The 21,321-nt window shown below is 39.7% G+C and overlaps 1 protein-coding gene across 1 annotated transcript in view; it reads left to right on the forward strand.

The window, feature by feature from the left end:
- The first annotated feature begins 2,503 nt into the window (after positions 1-2,503).
- Positions 2,504-21,321, forward strand: part of RAPGEF4 (Rap guanine nucleotide exchange factor 4) — a 154,033-nt gene continuing 135,215 nt past the window's right edge. Inside the window, 3 exon segments of the mRNA XM_083842534.1 lie at positions 2,504-2,644; positions 15,032-15,174; positions 16,255-16,343. Of these exon segments, the coding sequence (XP_083698660.1) occupies positions 2,580-2,644; positions 15,032-15,174; positions 16,255-16,343 (297 nt within the window). The 5' untranslated portion in view covers positions 2,504-2,579.

A 21,321-nucleotide genomic window follows, 5' to 3' on the forward strand; every position in this document is an offset into this window, starting at 1 on the left:
TGGTACCTTTTACCTCAGGAGAACGTGCACTGAGCTGGAGTCCAGTTTCCGTAGTCAGAAGGTCTTAACATATCTGCGCAGTTTGGAGACCCTTCAATCAGCACAGGGTAATACCTGAAACAATCAAATATTTATTTCCTGCTTCGTAAGTTTTTCTCATGACTTAATCAGAAAGCTACATGATTATTCATAATCCAAGTGCCAGAGTATATTTTGGCTGTCCTGCTCTAATTGCTCACTCTGTGTCTGTCTAGCTTGCACAGTGCACAAAACATTAAAGTCTTCTAGAATGGTTATTCCACAAAAGGGGGTAGCTATCTGAGCAGTGTCTGCCCACCGCCAGGCACTTGAGCAATATCCCTTTCATGACTCCTGGCACTGCATTCCTTGGAATCAAAAGCATTGGCAACTGCAGCAGGCTGTCCCAGAGCTGATAGGTTAGGGGTAGGTTCATGAGCACCAGCACAGGTTTTACAGGTTGCCTCCCAGAAGAATATTCCAAAGGTCGTTTCTTTTCAAGTTCAGATTATTTTCTCCCAGTCATCTGCTTACTTAGGAAACATCCCTGCTTGCTACTTTTTATAGAGGCCTAGCCTGTCCTCTAGTGGTTGGGTCATTAAACATTATGCAGATGTGAAAGGAATTGACAGAGGTGGCTTGAGGGAACACTAAACAGCCGCAGCATCCGTGGGCTTGCTGACTGAGCTAAGCTGTTGCTATGCACACAACTGCTGGTACTGGTATGTGTAATGCTGTTTGTGTCAGTGAAACAGCCCAAGTGAAAAGATAAAAGGCCTTTAGCTAGGAGTGATTTCTGGGCTCCTTCACAGGCCTGATGCCAGTTAAGAGAAAAGAGCATCTACTGCAGCTTAAGCTGGGCTGAGGGGAAAAAGGGCAGTAAGGGCTGCCTTGTGTGATTGCTTTGGAAGGAAAACTGTAATTATGTGGAATAATATAATGAATTTTTTATAACAGAAGTACAAACCTAGTGAGCTTTATTGATTAGCCTGTAATGTACATACTATGTTATAAATCATTAATTTGAGAATTTAGAGTTTTTAACATTTGAAGCTCTTGTTCTGGTGGTTCTCAAGGATTCACATATTGAAGAACGAAAGTATCAATTTTCCTCAAGTAGATTGATTGCTCAGATGCAAGAATTTATCATTTTTTCCCCTAGGACTATAGCAAAGGAAGAGCTGCAGCTTTGATCTCAGTGACTGGCAGCCTCCTCTATTCCTCTGGCATATACTTTAATTTTTTTAAGGCAAAATGAAAGAATTGGCTTTTGTGCCATTCTATCTGCTCTGCCAATTTCTTAGCCACGTCCTTTCAGCACAAGGGAGTTTAGATATGTTTCCACAGATGTTTCATCATATTGTTCAGTACGCTGATGTTAACAGTTATTCCTGTTAAAATGCTGAAGGAGCTGTGGCAGAAATGAGGCCATTAAAGGTAGATGTGAAATGTAAAGTAGCGCATGTATGTAAGAAAATGACACTTGGTACGGAAGAACAGATCAGAACAGAAGGCAGAGAATATAGCCTATGGAGAACTGTGGAAAGCACTGGCATATTATCAGCATCTGTGTCCACACTGTGAAGCAGAGAGGAGTTACATGCCTGAAGGAAGGCACAGTTTGAATTTTACTTTGCTATCATCTGCATGTAACCCCAAACATCCTGCTGAGATTTGTGTAGCTTCCTTCCCTTCTTCAGCGCTACTCAAGACAGGTTGTGTTGACTGTCAGCTGAAGCTTATGGTTATACACAAATTACTTGGGAAGATACAATCTAGATCCTGAAATACTCTGTAGAAAATATTTCACATAGAGCTTTGCAAAACCTGGCAGCCAGGGAGACCTGCTGCTCTGCATTCCTTTCTCTGCTCATCACTTTTTAGATCACATATGCATTACCATCCTTAAAATACCTGCTTCCAGGGGCCGCAGTGACACAACAGAAGGGTGCGGTGCTCGCTGCATGTCACTCACCTTTCTCCTGCCGTGTGCTGGGATCCTCAGTTGTTAAATCTCATTCAAAGACTGTACTGCCTGGGCTCATTTTCCACCTACGATAAACCAGAGCCTTTAGGACCTACTTTCATGGGAAATGACAGGATGTGGACTGCAGGCTGGAGGAAGGCTTCAGAAAAAAAAAATGTGGACTGTATCTTTCTTCCAGCTAGTGTGGGCTTATGCTGGGGGAAGGACGGAAACAGCAAAGTGTGCAGAGCAGGTGAAATAACCCTGAGCTGCTGGTTTTCAACAACCGGCTTGTATTCCCCCTCCCAGCCCCGTCAAGGACACCTCTGGTGAGGCAAGGACAGGGACCGGCAAGCCGGGCTCTGAGGAGGGGGCGAGGGCACAGCGGCCGCCCCCGCGCCGGAGGGCGCAGCTCCCCCGGGCTGCCCTGAGGCGGCGGCGGGGCCCTGGGCGAGCCCATCGCGGCGGAGGGAGGGAAGGAAGGAGGGAAGGGAGGGAGGGAAGGGAGGGAGGACGGACCGAGCGACCGCCGGGCGGGCGGGGGGAGCCGCCGCCGCTGCCAGCCGGGTGCGCGGCGACCCGCTCCCTGTCCAACATGGTGGCCGCGCACACCTCCCATTCCGCGTCCTCCGGCGAGTGGATCGCTTGCCTGGATAAAAGGTATCGGCGCGGTCACAGGCTGCGGAGGGATGCTGCGGGCGGGCGGGCTGCCCCCTGCATGCACGGGGGTGTGTGTGTGTGTGCGCGCTGTCCCCCCCCGGCTCCCCCATCGGGTGCCGCCTTACATAAGGAGCGTGCAGGTGGGGAGCGCAGCGCCCGCGGGAAGCCGGGCCGGGGTAGGGGGAGGTAGGATACGGGGCTGGGGACGCCCCCTGGGGCAGCTGCTCCGCGCCGCTGCCTGGAAAACGCCGCACGTGGAGGAGGAGCGGAGCGGAGACCGGGAGCCGCGGGCCCGGGGATACCGGGCGGGGACCCGCTGTGCCCGCCATGGCGGACCCGCTGCCCGCCGCAGGGTCCCCCCCGCCCCGCGCCTCCCCTCGCTGCCCCTCACCTCACAGCCCTTCGTCTCCTCACAGCCCTTCGGCGCCTCAGTGCCTCGCCCGGCAGCCCCCCGCCTCGCAGCCCTCGCCTCAGCTCAGCGCGCAGCCCCCCCGCCTCCCACAATCGCCTCAGGATCGGGCGGGCAGGGCCGGCCCCAGAGCGCCCCGCGGCGCGGGCAGGTGCGGGAGCGTTGGCCGAGGGGGACAGAAAATGTCCGCCCCGAGGAGGCGGCCGAGGGCTCCCTCAGGGGTGGCCGCTCCGCGGGGCAGGTCCGGGCGGGTGGCAGCGCTGCGAGGGCGGGAGCGTGTGCCCAGAGGAGGTGTGTGCGCTTTAAAAATACTGGCGATGTATTCGTTTATTTATTTTAAATAAATCCTTCGGAGTCCTTCCAGTAGGTGTAGGGGAATAAAGTGAGGTTCGCAGCGTCTAGGTACGTGGTGGGTGGTTTGCCATGGTACTGCCATTAACGCGTACTGGATGAGTTCAGAAGTGAAGCTGTTTGATTTCTGAACACTCAGTGTCTACTAGTGCTTAGGAAAATGTTTTAACAAAAAATTAGACCATAGCCACTACACAGTTTGAACAAAGCCCTTGGAGAGAAGTGACTTACACAAAGGTACAGTGGTGTGCTGAGCATCGTCAGCTGGCCTCTGTCACCTGGTGCCCAGTTACTGACAACCCACTGTATGCACAGAACGAAACTTCCCCCTCTCATCAGTTCCGCCATTTCCACATAACGTCCTGGTGTTCTCAGGACTGCACCTCCAAGTATGTTTTCTTTCATAGTCCAAGCTGCAATCTGTATGATGCTAATAAAACTTTTGGTCTAGACACCTGCCACAAACGCTGCCAGTCATCCTCCCTGATCCCCTTCTGTAGCACTTAACATTAAAAGACTGACCTCTTAGAGCTGAAGTAATGTGTATAAATGTTGAAAGTACCGTAAATAGGAATACAAGCAGAACTAGCCGTAAAATAAATAAATAAATAAATAAAAGAAGAAGCAGAGGGCCTGGTTCTCCATTCTGCAAACTGACATTGGGCAGGTGTGAAGAAGCAGAGTATGATCCTCAGTACTTTTAAATAGGTGGTCCTGCCATTTCTCAGGTTGCTTTGATGCAATACATTGAGACATCCAAACTGTAAAATAAAATTCAGGGACACATGCTTAAAGTGATGCATAGCCTTGCTTTGTGAATGACATTATTTGTAAGCACAAATGAGGCATTTTGTTTAGGAATCTATCTGCCGTTTGATGATAGTGAAGGTCTTTTCCAACCTAAATGATTATATATGCACACAGTTAATATACTGGCCATTGTTGGAATGGGAATTTCATTTGAACTGTTAAGATGAAACTTTTTTGTCACTTTCCATTATTTGGTATATGCTAGTGGCACCTGCTTGTTGAGTGGAAAGAATCAGTTATGGTTGCCCTGAAGGATTATTTATTGTTATCCTTCTTTTCCAGAAGGCAATCTGGATGTGGGAGAAACGTAGGACAGGAGAGATTGCAGGATATTTCCTAGTCTCTGCTGTGCTTTGTTTTGTAATTATAAGAAATACACTTGGACATTTTGTTCTGTTTTTACGTTTAAAAAATACTGTTAAAACTATGTTGGAAAAGTACTATAGGTCTCCAAGCACTGTTAGATAAAGCATTTTAAATTAATTTACACGTTTTTACTTCCAGGGCGTATTTCTTTTCTATAGATGGTCTGTCAACTTACTCATTTGAGTTACGTGATTTCTATGTGTTTAAAGCCTTTTAAAAAATCTTACACTATGTCTAAACTAGGTGTGGATTCTGTAAATACAGGATCATTCAATGAGTCAAATCTCTGTAACAAACCTGTGTTTTTATTGAATAGTTACGGTTTCAATAGTTTCAATATATTTTAGTTAATGAATTTATGGGAAGGCAGTTCTAAAACTGGTATGCTTTACAATTTTAGGAGTATTTAATTACTATATTGTATATACAACATATATACAGTTATAAAGTATTATATATATAATATACATTATGTATATATTTTAGGAGTATTTCAGTATGTATTTCAGTATTTCGTAAACAATATATTTCATGTACAGTAATGATGTATTTTGTGTATGTTCTTCGTGTTTCTCCTGAAGTCACTTATTAAACTGGGACTGTTGTCATCTAAAGTAAGAGCGTGTATATAACAAATCAAGAACCACCAAAACATTTTAGGAGAAATGTTATTACTGTGTAGGGTACTGTTGGCTAAGTACACTAGTGCTTCAACCATGCAACTTCCATATGTGGTTATTAATCACAAACACCAAACATCAGCACTTAAAAATAAAATACAGAGGAAGGCGTAAAGTCACAAGTGCAAAGGTATGTAAATGCAAGAACGGAAAAGGTCAGAAAATTGTGTTCTGTCAATAATGCTTTATTTTTGCAGGGGAGAGAGATGATCAATAGTGAGTGACTGTACATCGTGCTTGTCCCTGGAGATGGAAATAATACTTAAAGAAACCAGTCCTTTTATCTTTAAAGTAAATAGTTGCCTTACCACTGATTTCTTAGGGAGCAGAAGCATGCCTACTGTTTTAGCATTTTCTGTAAGTCCAATCTGCGCATAATTAAAAGAAGGTTGCTGAATTTTGCAAATGCGTATATTTAGCTTAGGAACAATGTATAACCTACTCTAATGGTTTCTTTGACACAGAAGACTGTCTAACCAGGAAATTTCAATGTTGTCATATAATTACTGCATGGTGGATAAAGTATTTTTTACATAGCTATTATTTCTCTAAGTCTGATTACAGTTTTGAATTCAACTAAGTATTTTAATTGGATTCAAATACAAACTTCTAAATGATGAACAGTATTCACAACAGTCAGAGATCCCAGGATTTCATAGCTGCCTGTGGCATCCTGTGTTTTCCTCTGTATTAGACATAACCTTCAGTGCCTTAGCAGACTGGAGGAGCAGATCACAGAGCAAAGCATGTAACCTGGCTAGCCTGTTGTGCTACGAATGTTATGATTCTTGCTCAGCTATTTATAAATTATTTAAATATGAATGGGTGTTTTGAGGCCATATTGTACATACTAAGCTTTTATATCCTTGTCATCCTGGTAGACCTTAGACTTGCATTATTTACCTCTAACAAAACCAAAATAACATACAGGGTAATATCTCGGATCCGTACCTTAAACCAAGCTCCCATAAATTTGAGTTTAAGTTCAGACTGAACCTAAGTCACAGCAACAGATTTGAATCAGGGTTTGTCTTGTAGTTCATCATAACATATCTTTGAGATTATGTTATTCTTATATGCTTAGCAGTCAATAGGTTTCTTGTAAGTGTACAGATAGGCAAGAAAAAAGAGCTGATATTCTGAAAGTATTGTAAAAGAAATAAGGAAAATTATTTTTCTCAGGTTGTTATTCTGTACAACTTGTAATTGTCTCAAAGCGATATAGACTTATAATAAGACAATACTGTGAATATTTTATAATTTCTTTACAGCACTTTTATTTACTTCTAAAATATATTGTTATAAGATCAATAAAGATACACAAATTTAAATTTTTACCCTTGCTTTTTATTTATAACAAATCCATAGAAATAATGCAATCATTATTTACTTAGTTTGGATCTGAACAAAATCGTGGACGTACACTGCAGCTCCTGTTGGCCTGTGTACTTGGCATTTCCTTTCTGTATGTATTCTGTATTCTGTATGTAGTATGCAAGCATGCCGCTGCATGCTTAGATCAAGTCTGTGTGGGGATGTTTCAGCAGCAAGTACCGGGATGTAGAAACTCAGAGACAGAGCACTACAGGCGTAGCCTAAGTGCTTTCTAAGGCTCATGCAAAGGTGCAATCTTCTGAGTGCAATGAATAATAACAAATTTATCTTTCCGCATCATGCAACTCATTTTCTAGTCCAGTGCAAAGGTGCAGCCTTTGATGAATAATAAAAAAGCCCTTTTTCCTTCCACTTCTCCTCAGAGAGACCAGAATGATTGTTAGTATAGTCTGGCATAAGCTTGTCGCTCTCTGCATTTTATTGAATATATGAATTCAGAATAACTCACAGTGAGAGCAGGAATTTTATTTTGAGCAAATTCAGACTGTTTTATTCTCTGCCATCAGAGGCTTAAGCATTTCTAGTATCAGCTTGTATTTGTTATGTTTGGTTACAGTAAGTTATGCACTTGTTCTATGGATGTGTTAAGAGAAAGAAAAAGCGATTGCCCTAACATTAACACGTATAAACATAGCTTATCATAGGCTGATCACTCGTGTGTGAGTATGCCATTTGGAACATGATGTATTCAAGTTTAGTTGGTATGCTTGTAAAGTGGCTACATGATTGTTGTGGCACTCTTTGCAACTATGGGTTTTGCCTATTACCAGACCAAAGCTAGAAAACTATCTAGACTGTCATTGCCTGAATTATTTTTGGCACATTGTTAAGATTTTACCTCTAAAATCCTCTGTTCTGAGCAAAACATTGTGCAACATTATTTAAGTTGCATGTTATTTAGCATTGCTTTCCTTTTTTTGTTCTTTGAGTTGAAGGCCCAATTCTTGTTTACAATCACTAGGATGTTTTATGTAGTCCTGTCTATCATATTTGCAGTGCCAGGACTATGTGAAGGCTGGATGTGACCTAAATGGAAAAACCTTGTAGTTTCATAGAGATTCCAATACTCATGGAGGAGAGAAAGATTAATGACTTCTAAACTTCTAACGCAGAGCCTGGAAATGTAGATTTCAGTGAAAATAGTCAGTTTTCATGGAAAATGTCTTTTTTTTGGTATTGGTAGAAGCGGGAGGGTTGATAAAAATATCCACAAATGAGCTGGTTTTGATGATTTTACTAGTTTCATAAATAATTATTTTGCAGGTTAAATTTCTTCTCTAACAAAAGCTCATATTCCAGCAGCAGAATAAAAACCCAACAAACCAGCAAATTGAATTTGTGTCTTCAAAGTCAGGTGACCACCAGATATTTATCAAATACAAGTATTTTTCTTATCCAGTGTGAAATCTGTTTTTGTCTGCATTGTCATTCCTATGGCACTTCTTTCTTCTGTTAGTATTTTCTGCACTATATTTGGCATGATCACAACTCTTACTATTCCTGCTGCTTTGTAAGTATCTTCAATTAATGTCTCCTGAAATGGCAATCTACTTGATCTTTGAATTCAGTGGCTGTCAAAATGTATGCATGTCAATGTAGATCTATAAAAGCTATTTCATAGTTGTTCTAAGTTTTGAATTTTCATTAGCTGCAACAATGCAGACCTTAAATGAGTAAAGATGCCTTTAGCATAGTCTATTTGTGGATGGCAGTAACCAGAGTTTGAATCAAAGTATATCCTCACTTGTGCATATTGTTCAATTATAAATTTCATTTGCAACATATTCCAGAGTCTGTCTTCATACTAAAGTGCTTTTACTGTCTATTATGAAGCTGCAGTGCTGGTTAATGTAATTTAATCCATCTCTACTTGTATCAAATGGGATGTTGTTAACTGTCCTGAGCTATGAAAGTTGGAGGATTTATTTGATAAAGTTTAGTCACACCTTGGTTGCAAAGCTTGCACATATGTAAAAATTTGTAGAAATAAAAGGTGAAAATTTCTTTGCATTTTTTTTTCACTTGAAGGATTTTGTCTTTTTAAGAAGCATATGAAGGTTAATTTTTTTTTCTTTCCTATTACAGTTGTGTTGTTCAAATAATGTATTTTTAACTTGAAGTAAATCTTTCTGAATATCGGTGCTTAATAAATACATTGTTTGCCATTCCACTGTTTATACAGATCTAAAATTGACCAGTTGGAAGGATGCATAATTTGTAGAGATGGGTGTGTAAAGAAATGAAGCATGCTTGATTGCTGTTTGTCTAACCCTCCGATACTTTATATATGTAGCTTAAAGTACTTGTAAAGTTCACCAAGTGATCCGCAGTAGTGATTACTGGTACCTTCCAGCTCACAGTTTGCCTTTGCATCATTGAATAGATGCTTTGGTTTTAACCCAGAGATGAACCAATTTTATTTGTCTATTGTGTTCTATGCTACAAACAGCCTTGCCAGTGGAAGAAATGTATCGTATCTATTCATCCTTTGTGGGCTGTTCATTGTTGTCTGAAATGCAATATTGCCCTTTTAAGAGTTTAAAAGATCAAGGAAAGTAAATAGACCTCAGTGTTGTCCTTCATTTGGAGCAGGGCTCAGATTTTTGAATACATGTTATAGAAATAAACATATTAAAATTCTAGAGACATCTTGGCAAAGGAGGTAAAACTAGGTATCTTCTGTTTTTTTCTTTTTCAAGTGTCAAACCAATTATGAGAAATATCTGAAAAAAAAGATGTGGTAGAAGATAAAGTAGATTATTGTGAGATAATCTTAGTTTTAAAACGAAAGGAATTCCAACTTGCTCCTTTCTTGTAAATTAACACGTATATTTCTACGTTTAAAAGATAGTAAGCTCATAACGGTGTAGTTCTGGTGATTTCTGTGTCTTTCATAGCATACGTAAACATCCAAATACATAATTTTAACACCACCAAGCCAGTTTCTTTTATAAAACTCTACACTTTAACTCTTTAAAAACTCTATAAGCTACACAAGAACAGAAACACTTGCCCAAATCTTATATATGAAGAATTATAGCAATTATCCTCTGTCAATATTTAAACTTTGACCTTGAATAGTTTGCACTTTAAAATATGAAATAACCTTATGAAGATACACTTCTGACAGGTGTTTTTTTTTTAAATAATCTGTTACAGAGAGTCAAGCAGACATTGTCAAGGAAATTGTTTTATCTTTATAAAATATATGCCTGAAATCTTGACATCCAAATAAATCAGGGGCAAAATATCCTTTACAGAAACCGTATTGACATAACTGAATAGTAACGTGTAGCTGGTATTGATGCTGTCACTTGTGTGTGCACTGTGATGCTGTATTGAAGAGGCAGGAGACAGAAGATTTGCCGTGTGTGAAAACATTTCTGCCAGATAAGACTTTTAGTGCAGTGCTTTGAAGAGGCAAATTAGTAATATAAATGGGGAGATGGATAAAGCAGTCAGTGGTTAAACAAAGCATAAAAGCTTTTAGGGTAGTGAAAAGAAACAAAATACTTCTGCTTTTCATCATTTTCTAATCATTTTGTAGCCCTGCTTTGTAACACTGGAAATGCCCCCCTCACTTTGGCAACAGGGAAAAGGGATGTCAGCACAGGACCCTGTTAAGACACGTTTAGGGAAGATCACATTAAGATTATATGGGTGGGGGGTGGGAAAGTAGGGTCACCTATGCGTTGACCTTGGTGTCAGTAGTTACTAAATGTGCAGTTTTCATTTCCAAATCAATTCCATTCCTCACACACGGTTTTGGCCTGGCATTTGCTATGGCTGTGGAGTGCTACCTACTCAATTGCAGTTGCTGGACCTGTTAGCGAGGGGTGGGTGCTAGGGCAGTCGCTAAAGCTTTCTGGGCTTGTAGCCTGCAGGCCTGAGGGAAATGGAGATATAGGATCAGCTGCTCCACAGTGGTGCTGAAAAGTCTGGAAAAAGGTCAAGAAGCTGTTTTTTAAAGCAAACAAGGTGATGACAAGTGTAACACTTCTGCAATCTGTTCTACATAAAATTCATTTTAAATGGGGTGAGGCAGCGTGGAGAGCACATGGGGGCCTCACTGGACTGAACCATAGATTTCCTACCGTAAGGATGGCCATACCCTAAAATATTTGTATTCTACCAAACTGGCGACAGAGTATACTTCTGTAACTTGGAGCAGAGATCTCAGGAACAGAGAGATTTAGGAGAGAAGCTTTAGCAGAGATTCCAGTGGTACCTGCAATCTCTCTGAAATGCGTTTTTAAACTTCTCATGCCCACAGATTTCGTTACAACTCTGCAGCATCAGCAGTGGGGGAACACTTCAGTAGCATGACAGCATCAGTGTCACAGAACAGCGCTGTTTTTAGCATACAGGGGCTAAGCGCAGTGGGCTTGCTCTCTGGTGAGCAGGATGGTGATCACAGAGGAGTGATTTTAGGTGCTGTGAAGTATTCTCTGCAAAAGCTTTTCCAAAGGCTCTTGGTGCCATGTGGGGGAGTAGGGAGATTCACCTCATCGAGGCTGATCTTTGGAGCCCATCTCCCTGCTCTGGGGTATGATTCCTTTCGGGATTAATACCACTGCCTCCTATCAGGGTGACTCCAGTGACATTAAAGCTTGACTAATTCTCTATCTCCCATCAGTAGTACTTTTCCAATTAATAGGTTTTATTATTATTGTCTAAGAAGTATATTACAATATTAGCTGCCTAAATATTTTTCCAAACCACGCTTTAAAAAAAACACATAGGTTTTCAGGAATTTAATAAGGTACCTCCAAGTGAGGAAGGAAGTAAATGTATGTTGTCCTGTTGTTCCATGCTAGGCAGCTTGTCCTTAGAAAACAAAATTTGGCATCATAAATAGATTCATTGATGTTAATTTAATGATGGTGACAATGATGACAATTTTATTAAATGATACTCTCTTGAATGTGGTCAAACCTGAATTCTGCAGGCATGTGGAGAAGCAGTTAATTGACACTATAGTATTTTATTATTGCCATTATGTTATCTCACTAAGTAAAACTACCTTTATGAAACCAGTCTCATTGTTACAGATTATAAGCACTTAATAGAAATAAGTTTGAGTACTACAACTACTGTTACGCTGTAGTCTGGAGTTTTTACAGAGGCAAAATTCCAGGCCCCAGTAAAGACGAGAGGCTGCCTCAGTTTAGGACATCTGATGTCAGTTAATTCCTTTCTCCTAAACATTAAAGATAATCTCCCAGGAGCTCTGATCATATTTAAATGCATTTTGTTGTCTGACCGTTCATTTTTATTCTCAGTCATGATCTTAACCAAACAGCTAGATCTTAAACTAGGTGCTTGTCCATATGTCCCATTTGAGAGACGTTAATGAGTTGTTATTCTGGGGTACAATTAGGATTCCTTGGATGTCGTGCTGCTGGCTGCTTTTTTATCTTGGAAAACACAGCTGGAGGAGAAGGTACCTTTTCTAAGATTGTTTAATTGTTTCATTCAGTAAAAAACTCTTCCAAATTCTAGCTTAGTCTCCAATTGTACTGGATCAAAATATGTGCCCTCCCAGTAAAAATACTTCTGGAAATTTAGATGCACGCAGTAGTATCAAACCCAGTATATTTTGAGGAAAGGCTACTGAAGCAAATGGCTTGCAGTAATGAATTATTAACAAATGCTTTAAGGAATGAAACAACTTTCAGATTGCAACTATGCATATTACTTGGAAGTTTGGATTCCTCTTTTTGGCTAGAGCATGTCAGATGAGCCCCCTTTAAATGACCACTTCCTGCACTCCCAAGTGGAAGCAACTGCTGCAAATACAAAGCACTGTAGCTCAGCTGCTTGCTCAACTTAGCCACTAGGAACACACCACTTTATCTTACTCAATAAATATGGAGTTTCTCATTGCTGTGCTGATGTTTAAAACCCTGAGAAGTGTGGCTCAGCCACCTGGGAGAATGCCTGTCCTTCCTTGGTGACTCACTTTCTGGGGCCATGAAGCGGTTCTGTCAGAAGAAGGAGCTTTTCCTGCAGTTGATCTGCCTGGCACAAGACATTCTTTGCCACATCAAAGGAAGTGTGCCCTGCTCTCACCTTACTCTGAACTAGAAGGAATCCCCAACTCTTTAAATTCAGCAACTCAGAAAAAAGCCTACACGTTCTATGACTTAAATCCCCCCAAATCTTGTCCTTTGGACAGGACCAGAAGTGGAAGGCTTTCCTGCACTCACATTTCAGGAAGAAAACAGAACAATGTTGATTAAGTTTTTAAAGCCTGATGCCTGTAGTTTGCTAATACTGTTTGCTTTTTCCCTGTCTGACTGCATCAAACAATTGGAAAACACTAAACACGGAGATCCTACACGCAATTTTATGCAAACAAACTGGTGCACTTGTATGGAGTATGCTATGAGTAACTGTGTGAGCTAAACAATCTCAGAGTTTTTCTAGGAAAAGAGGGTGTACTGAGAATACTCCTTTTCTTTTCTTGTTGGGTGTTGCTATTATTTTTAAGAGTCCATAAATTAAGGGAGCTTGTGTTCCAAGTGCTACTGTAGTTTGGGTAAGGATCTTGTATAAATGGATTTTAAATCTGTTTGCAAGCTGCACCTTGTAATCTTCTTAAAAGGGTTTTGACAAGAGAATTATGCTTATTAGTACCTGTCAGCTAGCGCACAGTTTTAAAAAAAAAAGGTATTGGTGAAAGTCACTGGAGAGATTTCAAAAAGGAGCTGTTGTAGTTGGTTGTGGTGTGAAGTGGTAAGAGCATATCACAGTGATGTAGAAGCAACCATATACACCGGAGAGTTATTATGTACATCTGCAGTTAATAAGGGTAAGTTGGAGTATAAATGAGGATAGAGATTTAATCCCTCCTAGACTTAATTTAATAAGAAAGTTGAGAGTCAGAGACTCAATGTGGATAGGATTTGGGATTCTTCTGTGAGACAAAGATTTGGATTCCCAAAGTCTTTGATTCCAAAAAGGAGTCATTAAAATTTCCTGTTGGAAGGAGTGCTTACACTGTGGGTGTAACAATAAGATGATAAAGGTCATGTGTATGTTAACTTAGGCTTTGTTCATCATGCAAATCTTACCTGATTTCTGTTGATTTAGAAGAACTCACACACTGGATAAACAAATGTTTTTGGCAGTTAAATTAACTAGCAGCCATTTAGCGAGTGACAGGCCCAATGATCACTGACAGTTGTTTATCTTTCTGGTACCCTTTATACATAAATGATTTCTGCACCTGATTTCCAGTATGATCTAAGAACATTCTGTGATTCTTTCTGTGCATCGTGCTAGGTCCACTATGAAAGATTCTTCTAATGCCGTGTGTTAGCAGTTGGCTTACCTGCTGATTTATAGTGTTGGATAATCACATTTAAAATATATAGTAGGGAGCTAATTCACTTCAGATTCATAAGTATGTAGTAGTTTTCTAAACCTGCTGGTCCATGCGCTACCTTGTTGGAGGGAGTTCCACGATTTTGTTTTTGTTGAAATCTTTCTTTCCTTATTTCTTTCCTTCTTTTCCTGTCATATGTTTTAAATATTTTGCTTTTTTTTCAATCTAAAAACTTTTCGTGTATGAGAGGAAAGGAAAACAGGACATAAATTTTATGTTGAACTATTCCTTTATTGAATTCAGATATGTTTGCTTTTATTCAGTATTCATACAATACATCAACCTTCTCAATATTTTTAGATTTTCCTCAACACCAAAGTCTTGTCCTCTTACTTTTTCAGGATTCATTTGTCTGTGTGTGTTTACTTTGTTTAGGGATGGGTTAATACTCTTTAGCTGTACCAATCAAGAGTTAAGATTCTTGCTTGTATATTTAATTTGTCCAGCATTATGAGACAAACTGTTTGAAAGAGAATATTCTTATTAAAATTGTCCTTGCACTCAAGTTAGTTTGTATCCAGTAAAAAGCAGAAGAGAAGGGTGGATATAGGAAGTACTGGTGATATCTAATGCTTTTCCTGTAGCCAGATAGAAAACCTGTGTTTAGGGCACCAGTTTCAGAGATGTCTTGTCTGTTTGTGACTCTAGTTATCTGTGTTCCCTTACAAACTTAAAACTATATATCACTCTAAGCTCATTAGGATGCAGACTGTACCATCATATATTCTTTTACAGTTATTCCTATAGCATGACTTTGGTGCTGCTCAGTGGGGGCTTCTGTGTTGAAATGATAATAATCACGCTCAAGGTGATAATTGACAGTAGGATGTTGTGGAAGGGTTTCATTGTGTACCTGTGAAATGATTTTTAATTGGTTTATATTATGGTGTGACTTCTAATGCCAACATTTATGAGTTTGTAGCATGCAGGTGGGAATGTTTCTCTGATAAAGCTGTTGGGAACTGTTGTCCTTTGTTTTCTTGCAGACCTTTGGAACGTTCCAGTGAAGATGTAGACATAATATTCACACGACTGAAAGAAGTGAAAGCTTTTGAGAAATTTCATCCAAACCTTCTCCAGCAGATATGTCTCTGTGGATATTATGAAAATCTGGAAAAGGGAATCACATGTAAGAGAGCGTCATGTGGTGATCTATTTTATGTAGATAAAGTTGCAATTTAGTTTGGGATTGTCTCCAGGAGATTGTTGAGAGAGTACAATCAGTGGAATGGCTGTAAAAACGTTTACAGCCTTAGTCATGAGGGAAGGCAGGACTAAACTGCTGCTTGCTCTACAAACATGATATGTGGTGAATCTATGGTAACAAGGCACACGTTATTGGATTTAGAAGTCTGCCACTGTTTTGTTGAAAGATTAGAAGCAGTCATTGCACTTATGCCTCATTCTTCCCCTGTAAATGTATTAATGATCTCCTCTGTAGATACTTTGTGATGTCAGAGACAGAAGTGTATCACTGAGGCATATCACTGAGTATGTATGGTTTGCAGTCACTCTAGATAACAAAACAGATCTGCAGAGCTGCGTATTGCTGTGGGGTGCAACAGTTCTGTGCCTGCTCTGTCAGCTCATGTGCCAGATGAAGCTGTGGTGGTTCTGTAATGAGAATGTGTGAGTTCACAGAGTTGTACCAGGGGAATAGCTGACAGAGACCTGTTGTAAGTGATATTTGATAAAGTCTCTGAGACCCCTCAGCTAAATCTGATGCACTTTAGGTACACAGCAGTGGGGTTTGCTTAGAGTAGTGGGAATTCTGGTACTCTGTAATCACACTGTCGGAATAGCTGAACATCAAACAACTATAGTTGTTTCTCAGCCAGAACTTACCGATGGCAGTGGGTGCTGTATCTGCATTCAAAGGTTATAAATTGCAAAGGTACCTTGTTTATCGTTCAGGAAGTCTTTTTGTGTGTGTGTGTGTTCATTAACTAAATAGCAGTAAAAGAGAAGCAAACTGAGAAAGAGTGAAGCAGTTCTGTGTGCTTTCACTGGTTCATTAGTCTCTTGATGGTTTACTAAAATGTGTACTTTCCAGTGTCACTTGGAACTATTATTGGACAAGTAAGTAGTTTGATAAGGCACATTCTATACTCCCAGCAGTGACTAAAGTAGTACAGTAATATATGGGAAAATGTTTAATGTTGCTAAACTTAAAGAGATACCTCTTATTTACAATATTTCATCTTTCTAGTATTCCGTCAGGGTGATATTGGAACAAACTGGTATGCTGTTCTGACAGGATCCCTCGATGTGAAGGTTTCTGATACAAGCAACCACCAGGTAAAATAAATTGTTCATTAAAACCATCCAGTTAGTAGTGCAACGAAAGCTTAGAACTTAGTCAAGGTAGATAACAATGAGATATATTGTACAGATCATTTTGTTTCTCCACCTGTCCTTTAGCCTCAGCTATCCTTTGTTTATGGAGGCAAATCATGCCATTGATATCAAGAAAACTGAAATGTGGTGCTCTGAAAAAGGGTCTACATGTGAATATGAAACAGAGCTCATAGTCTTTTCTCATAGTGCTGTATGAAGTCAAGATAAAGAACTGAGAATTGTTGATTGATTCTCTGGAAATATTTGAATTCAGTCCTGGTTCTGAGAGTTCAAACCAAACCCACCAACAGTGCAGTCTGATAACAGCATACTGCAGTCTTTGCTGAAAGAAGGGGAAGGTATGATAGTGATAACAGAGTACTGAAACGGCTGCTGTGTTAGACCTGGAGGTAATACCTATTCAGTGTAAAGAAATAGAAGAACAAGTGAAATACCAAATAATTGCAAGTGATTACTCAATATCTTGGCACTCCTGGATTTGCAGAATTTTGAGTTTTTGAATTTTTGAGAGTTTTGAATAAATATGAATAAAAAGATGAGATGGTATTGTCACAATTTGGGACGTGACAGGGCTTTTACGAGACCCTTTCCTGTGCAATTTAAAGCAATCAGGAATATTTTCTGGTGTTTGCCAAAAGATGGCGCTGCACCGTTAAGCTGGACCTATTCTCTTCACTGAATCGGAAATAAATGTATCCACGTAAGCTTTCTCAATGTGGAAGTTAAGAATCTGTTTCCAGTGTTGATTTGTTCCATTAGATGGAGGTTTGAACAGTTCAGCCTCTTAAGAAATGTAAATATCTTTTCTGCTCATTCAGGTTCACTGCATTTTCCTGCCAATGGGAAACTACAGATCTCCAGTTCGTGTAGTTCTAGTTACAGAAATTATATTGTACAGTAATTTCTAAACCTTGTGTTTCCTTTTCACAGGAACAATGCACTGAATTCTTACCACTGTCTAGTTGCCATAGGATACAGCCTCAGTGCCAGAAGGATAGCAGCTCGTGCATTTACCATTCTAGTGCTTGAGAAGGAAGAAGTGGTGGGTGGGGACACTGAAATGGTGTCTGAGCCCAGTATTTTCTCTGGTTTTGCCCCAGTTTGGTGTTTGTACCGTGTCTTTCCTTTTGTTCCTTGCTCTCCTGCTCCTTGTCCTGACTTTAGCCCCTCGGTATCCTGTTCCAGTCTTGCCTTAGCTTCCTCATTGAGATGGTGCTAGCCATTCTTGAGCTTTGGGATAGAAACTTAGTAAAATTCAAATCTGTTTTACTTCCACCATTATTTCTCCAGGAAGGTGACAGTCTCTCAGCTGGCAACTGTTAGCCAGATTTCAACAACAGCTCTTCCTTTGTTGCACCTGTTCGTCATACTGGCCTGCAGCCAGGGAGGTAATTGGGACCCTCCAGGGATTCCCTGATTTCATGTCCAGAACCAACAAACTATGTTGCAGCCTTAATCCACAGGTTTGGCTCTTGTCCTTTCACAGTCATAGCAGATAATCTTTCAAAGAACCTCAGCTCTGCTACTTAAGGATTTACTGAGTATTGAAAGCTGTTTGTATTCCAGGCATCTATGGGACTCAAACTGCATTCTGCTGTTTCCCAGATATATGGAAATGTTGCCTTCCTGAACCCCAAAAGCCACGCCATATTCTTGCCTCTTGGTGTTTGCTTTCATTTAGCAACACTCTGACCCAGAAACAAGGTCTTACATGGAGCCCAAGAAATTAGGTGTTTTCCTTAGTGGATGTCTTCTTCACAACAAAACGTCATTGTTCAAGGCCAGCTTCCACTTACTGTTTAATGTATATCTTGCTCTGTCTTCAAACTTGCATCTGCCTTTGTTGCTTGCTACTAAATTTTCTTTGGATTTTCTTCAGCTCTTGTACCAGTCTTACTTTATTTTTCTGCTCCTGTTGGAGTTAGAAAAGTTTGCCTGAGCGTACAAGTTTAAAAGTTTGTAGCCTCATGTAAAATTGTAGAAGGAATATGTGATATCTTCTAGTGAAGGAGAAGCTAACTATTGTGTTTAAATTCCTATTGGTTAAAAAGTGTTTAGACATGACTAATAATTTTTTAATACTTAAAGGAGGTTGTAGTTGATGACCTCTTAAGTTTTCTTGCAGCTTGAATTATCCTGTGATTGGATGATGATGAGTATAGTGTTAATGTAAATGTGGTAAATCAATTCTATCGATTAAAAATACAATATTAGTCTCTCTTTTGCTAGGTGTTTGTCTGGCTACCTAGGGAACTTGCATTTCAGTGAGCCTGGGCATAAATGTATTATGTGGCAGCTACTATGTACGAATTCTTTATGGAGTCACATTTGGAGCTTGGTTGCTTTCTTCCACTGAAAGTACAGTAAAGTACTGTGTATTTCGTGCTTACTAAGAGTCTTGAAGGCCTGTGCTCCTGCAGAGGCATACAGTTACATGTCTTGCACTGGAAATTAGATCTAAATGTGCTAATGGATCAAGACTTCAGTGTAGCTAGTGAAGTATAAATTCATAAAAATTCCTGCTGTGCATTAGCTTACTCATGCAGATACCTGTGATTATTTACAGGAAATGTTAGTAATACTGATGAGGACCAAGTTGAAAATTCATATAAACAGAAACGTAAACATTACCTATGATTTTCTGTTACAATAGGAGGGACTATTCCATGTAATGTTTAAAATGTTACGATAAACATACATATTTAGGGTCTCATAGATAAACTCTCATCTTGGTTTGGAAAACCCCTTTTTGACTGATTGCAAACCTGTATTGTGTCACAAGAGGGCAGTGTTAGAATATATAACAAGCTGAGTGCAGGCACTGTTTAATACTGAAATGGCTAGTTTGAAAATCATATCGAACTATTTACTATATAACTATTTAAAAGCATTTGACCAGACCTATTAGTGTTATTTTTGTTTCACTGAGGCAGTAAAATATTCTAGCTGCTGATGATCATGGCAGTAATTTCATTTGCCATTAACACGGGACAGCACAATTACAATACAGAGATCTGACAGGATTACCCATCCTGACTGGTGGCTGGTCTGCTTTCTGTACAAATTATTTATGAATTTTCGGGCTGTTCAACAGTCAAGAAGAGACTGAAGAGGACGTGGGTTTGTGCTTTTCTGTTTGTTTTTTTTTTTTCCAAGGTAGTGTCATACTAGGAAGTGCAGAGGTAAGTGGAATGAACTGTTTGGTCTTGCCTCAAGATGTTTGTAAAAAATACCCTGATAAATATCCTACTTAAAAGTTACATAAGGATTTAGTAAGTACCCTTCAAAATAAACAGATTTAGCAGCCTATTTCTGTTTAGAAAGAGGTTTTTACCCTCAATTATGGACAGATTCTGAATTTATTTTTTATTTGGCAATGTTATCCACCCATTGTTACAACCAAGATATGTAGTAATAGAAGTTCCTTTTTGAGATATACCTAGTTTGGTGTTGTCTTAAAAATACTGTCAACTTCTCTCATCTGTGTTTAGTTTTTGAATTCTATTTTGAAAATGAACAGGTTCTGATGGATGAGTGTCAGTAATGTCTCAGTGTAAAGCTGGGAATAATAGTATCAGTGTGACATCTTTGCCAGATTCTGCAGCATCGTGTTTCACTGGATTAGATTCAGAGCCTTTTACCCTAGATGATTAAGATTTATATTCCTGTCTGATAAAATCGGAAGGAATGAAGAGAAGAAAGGCAAAGATCAAATAGTAATTTATTCTACAGTTTTTCTGTAGTCTGCCTGCTGAATCACAGTGTGTGTTAGGAGCCATTGCTGGTTATCTGTGTTTGGTGGTGATTTTTTATTTTTTTATTTTTTTTAGCTAATCAGGTTTTAAAAACAGACCAAATTGAACCAAATTGACTTTACAAACAATTAGCCTTTTTAAGTAAAGCTTTAAAGGAGGAGCTGTGGTAGATTGGGTAGAACAGCAGTGGATTGGGTAGAACAGCAGTGTCAGTTGTAGGAAAATGCAGAAGACTGAGGATCAAAAGCCAAACAAGTTGGTATTGCTAGAAAAATTGACCATGAAGAAAGAGATACAGGTGTCCACGTAAGAAAGGAAAGAATTTCCTGGATGTCTCCAGCGGAGGATAAAGGAGGTATGTGATAAGATGAAGTGGAAACAAGGGAAGAAATTTAAAGAGGAGAGTCCTTGCAATGCTGTTTTCTGAACATAAGTGTAACATTGCTATTATGTATTTCAGGGACAGCCTATGTGAAGCTGAGGCAGGTTTATATTGTAGTCTGTAGTGTAGTGCAAATATGCTCAAGCTAGCCTTAAATTGTTTGTTTTGAGCATGAGAACTGCTCTACCTGCTGTAATAGAGATTAGGAGGACAAATGTACATAGCTGAGAAGTCGGGTGTGTTAGCCCATGCTGAGCTCTACAGGGGCATAGTTATATTAATTTTGATTTTGAACTTAGCTTATGTAGATTTAATATAGAAAAATCATTTCACTTCTGTCTGCCAGATACCTAGGAAAAAGGCCAAGACATTACAGGTACCTTTTACAGAATCAGATGGGAATGTGTGGAAATAATTAATGCTATTATAGTATAGTTAATCTGATCTGTAAATATTTTAATTAGGAACCAGAAGAGAACTTGTTTACAATCTTTCTTGGAGTGTAATGTCTCCTTTAAGTAGATCACCTTGTCTTTTGTAAAGATGATGGCCTAACATATGTTGTCAAACTGCAATTCTAGTGTGGAAGGATATTGCTGTGTTATCTTTAAAAGTAGTTTGATAAGGATTTCCTTTCTGAATGATGACTGAAACATATTCCAGTGGAGGTAATGGAGCAAGAAAATCACTTCATAGAAGAGAGAATTTACTTTTAAATGGATCCTTTGGTTTCTCTGTTATGAAAGGAAATTTTTGCTAAGGACAAGCTGAGCTGTGTCAA

The sequence above is a fragment of the Anser anser genome (genome assembly GCF_964211835.1).
Source record: "Anser anser genome assembly, chromosome: 6".
Taxonomy (NCBI): Eukaryota; Metazoa; Chordata; class Aves; order Anseriformes; family Anatidae; genus Anser; species Anser anser.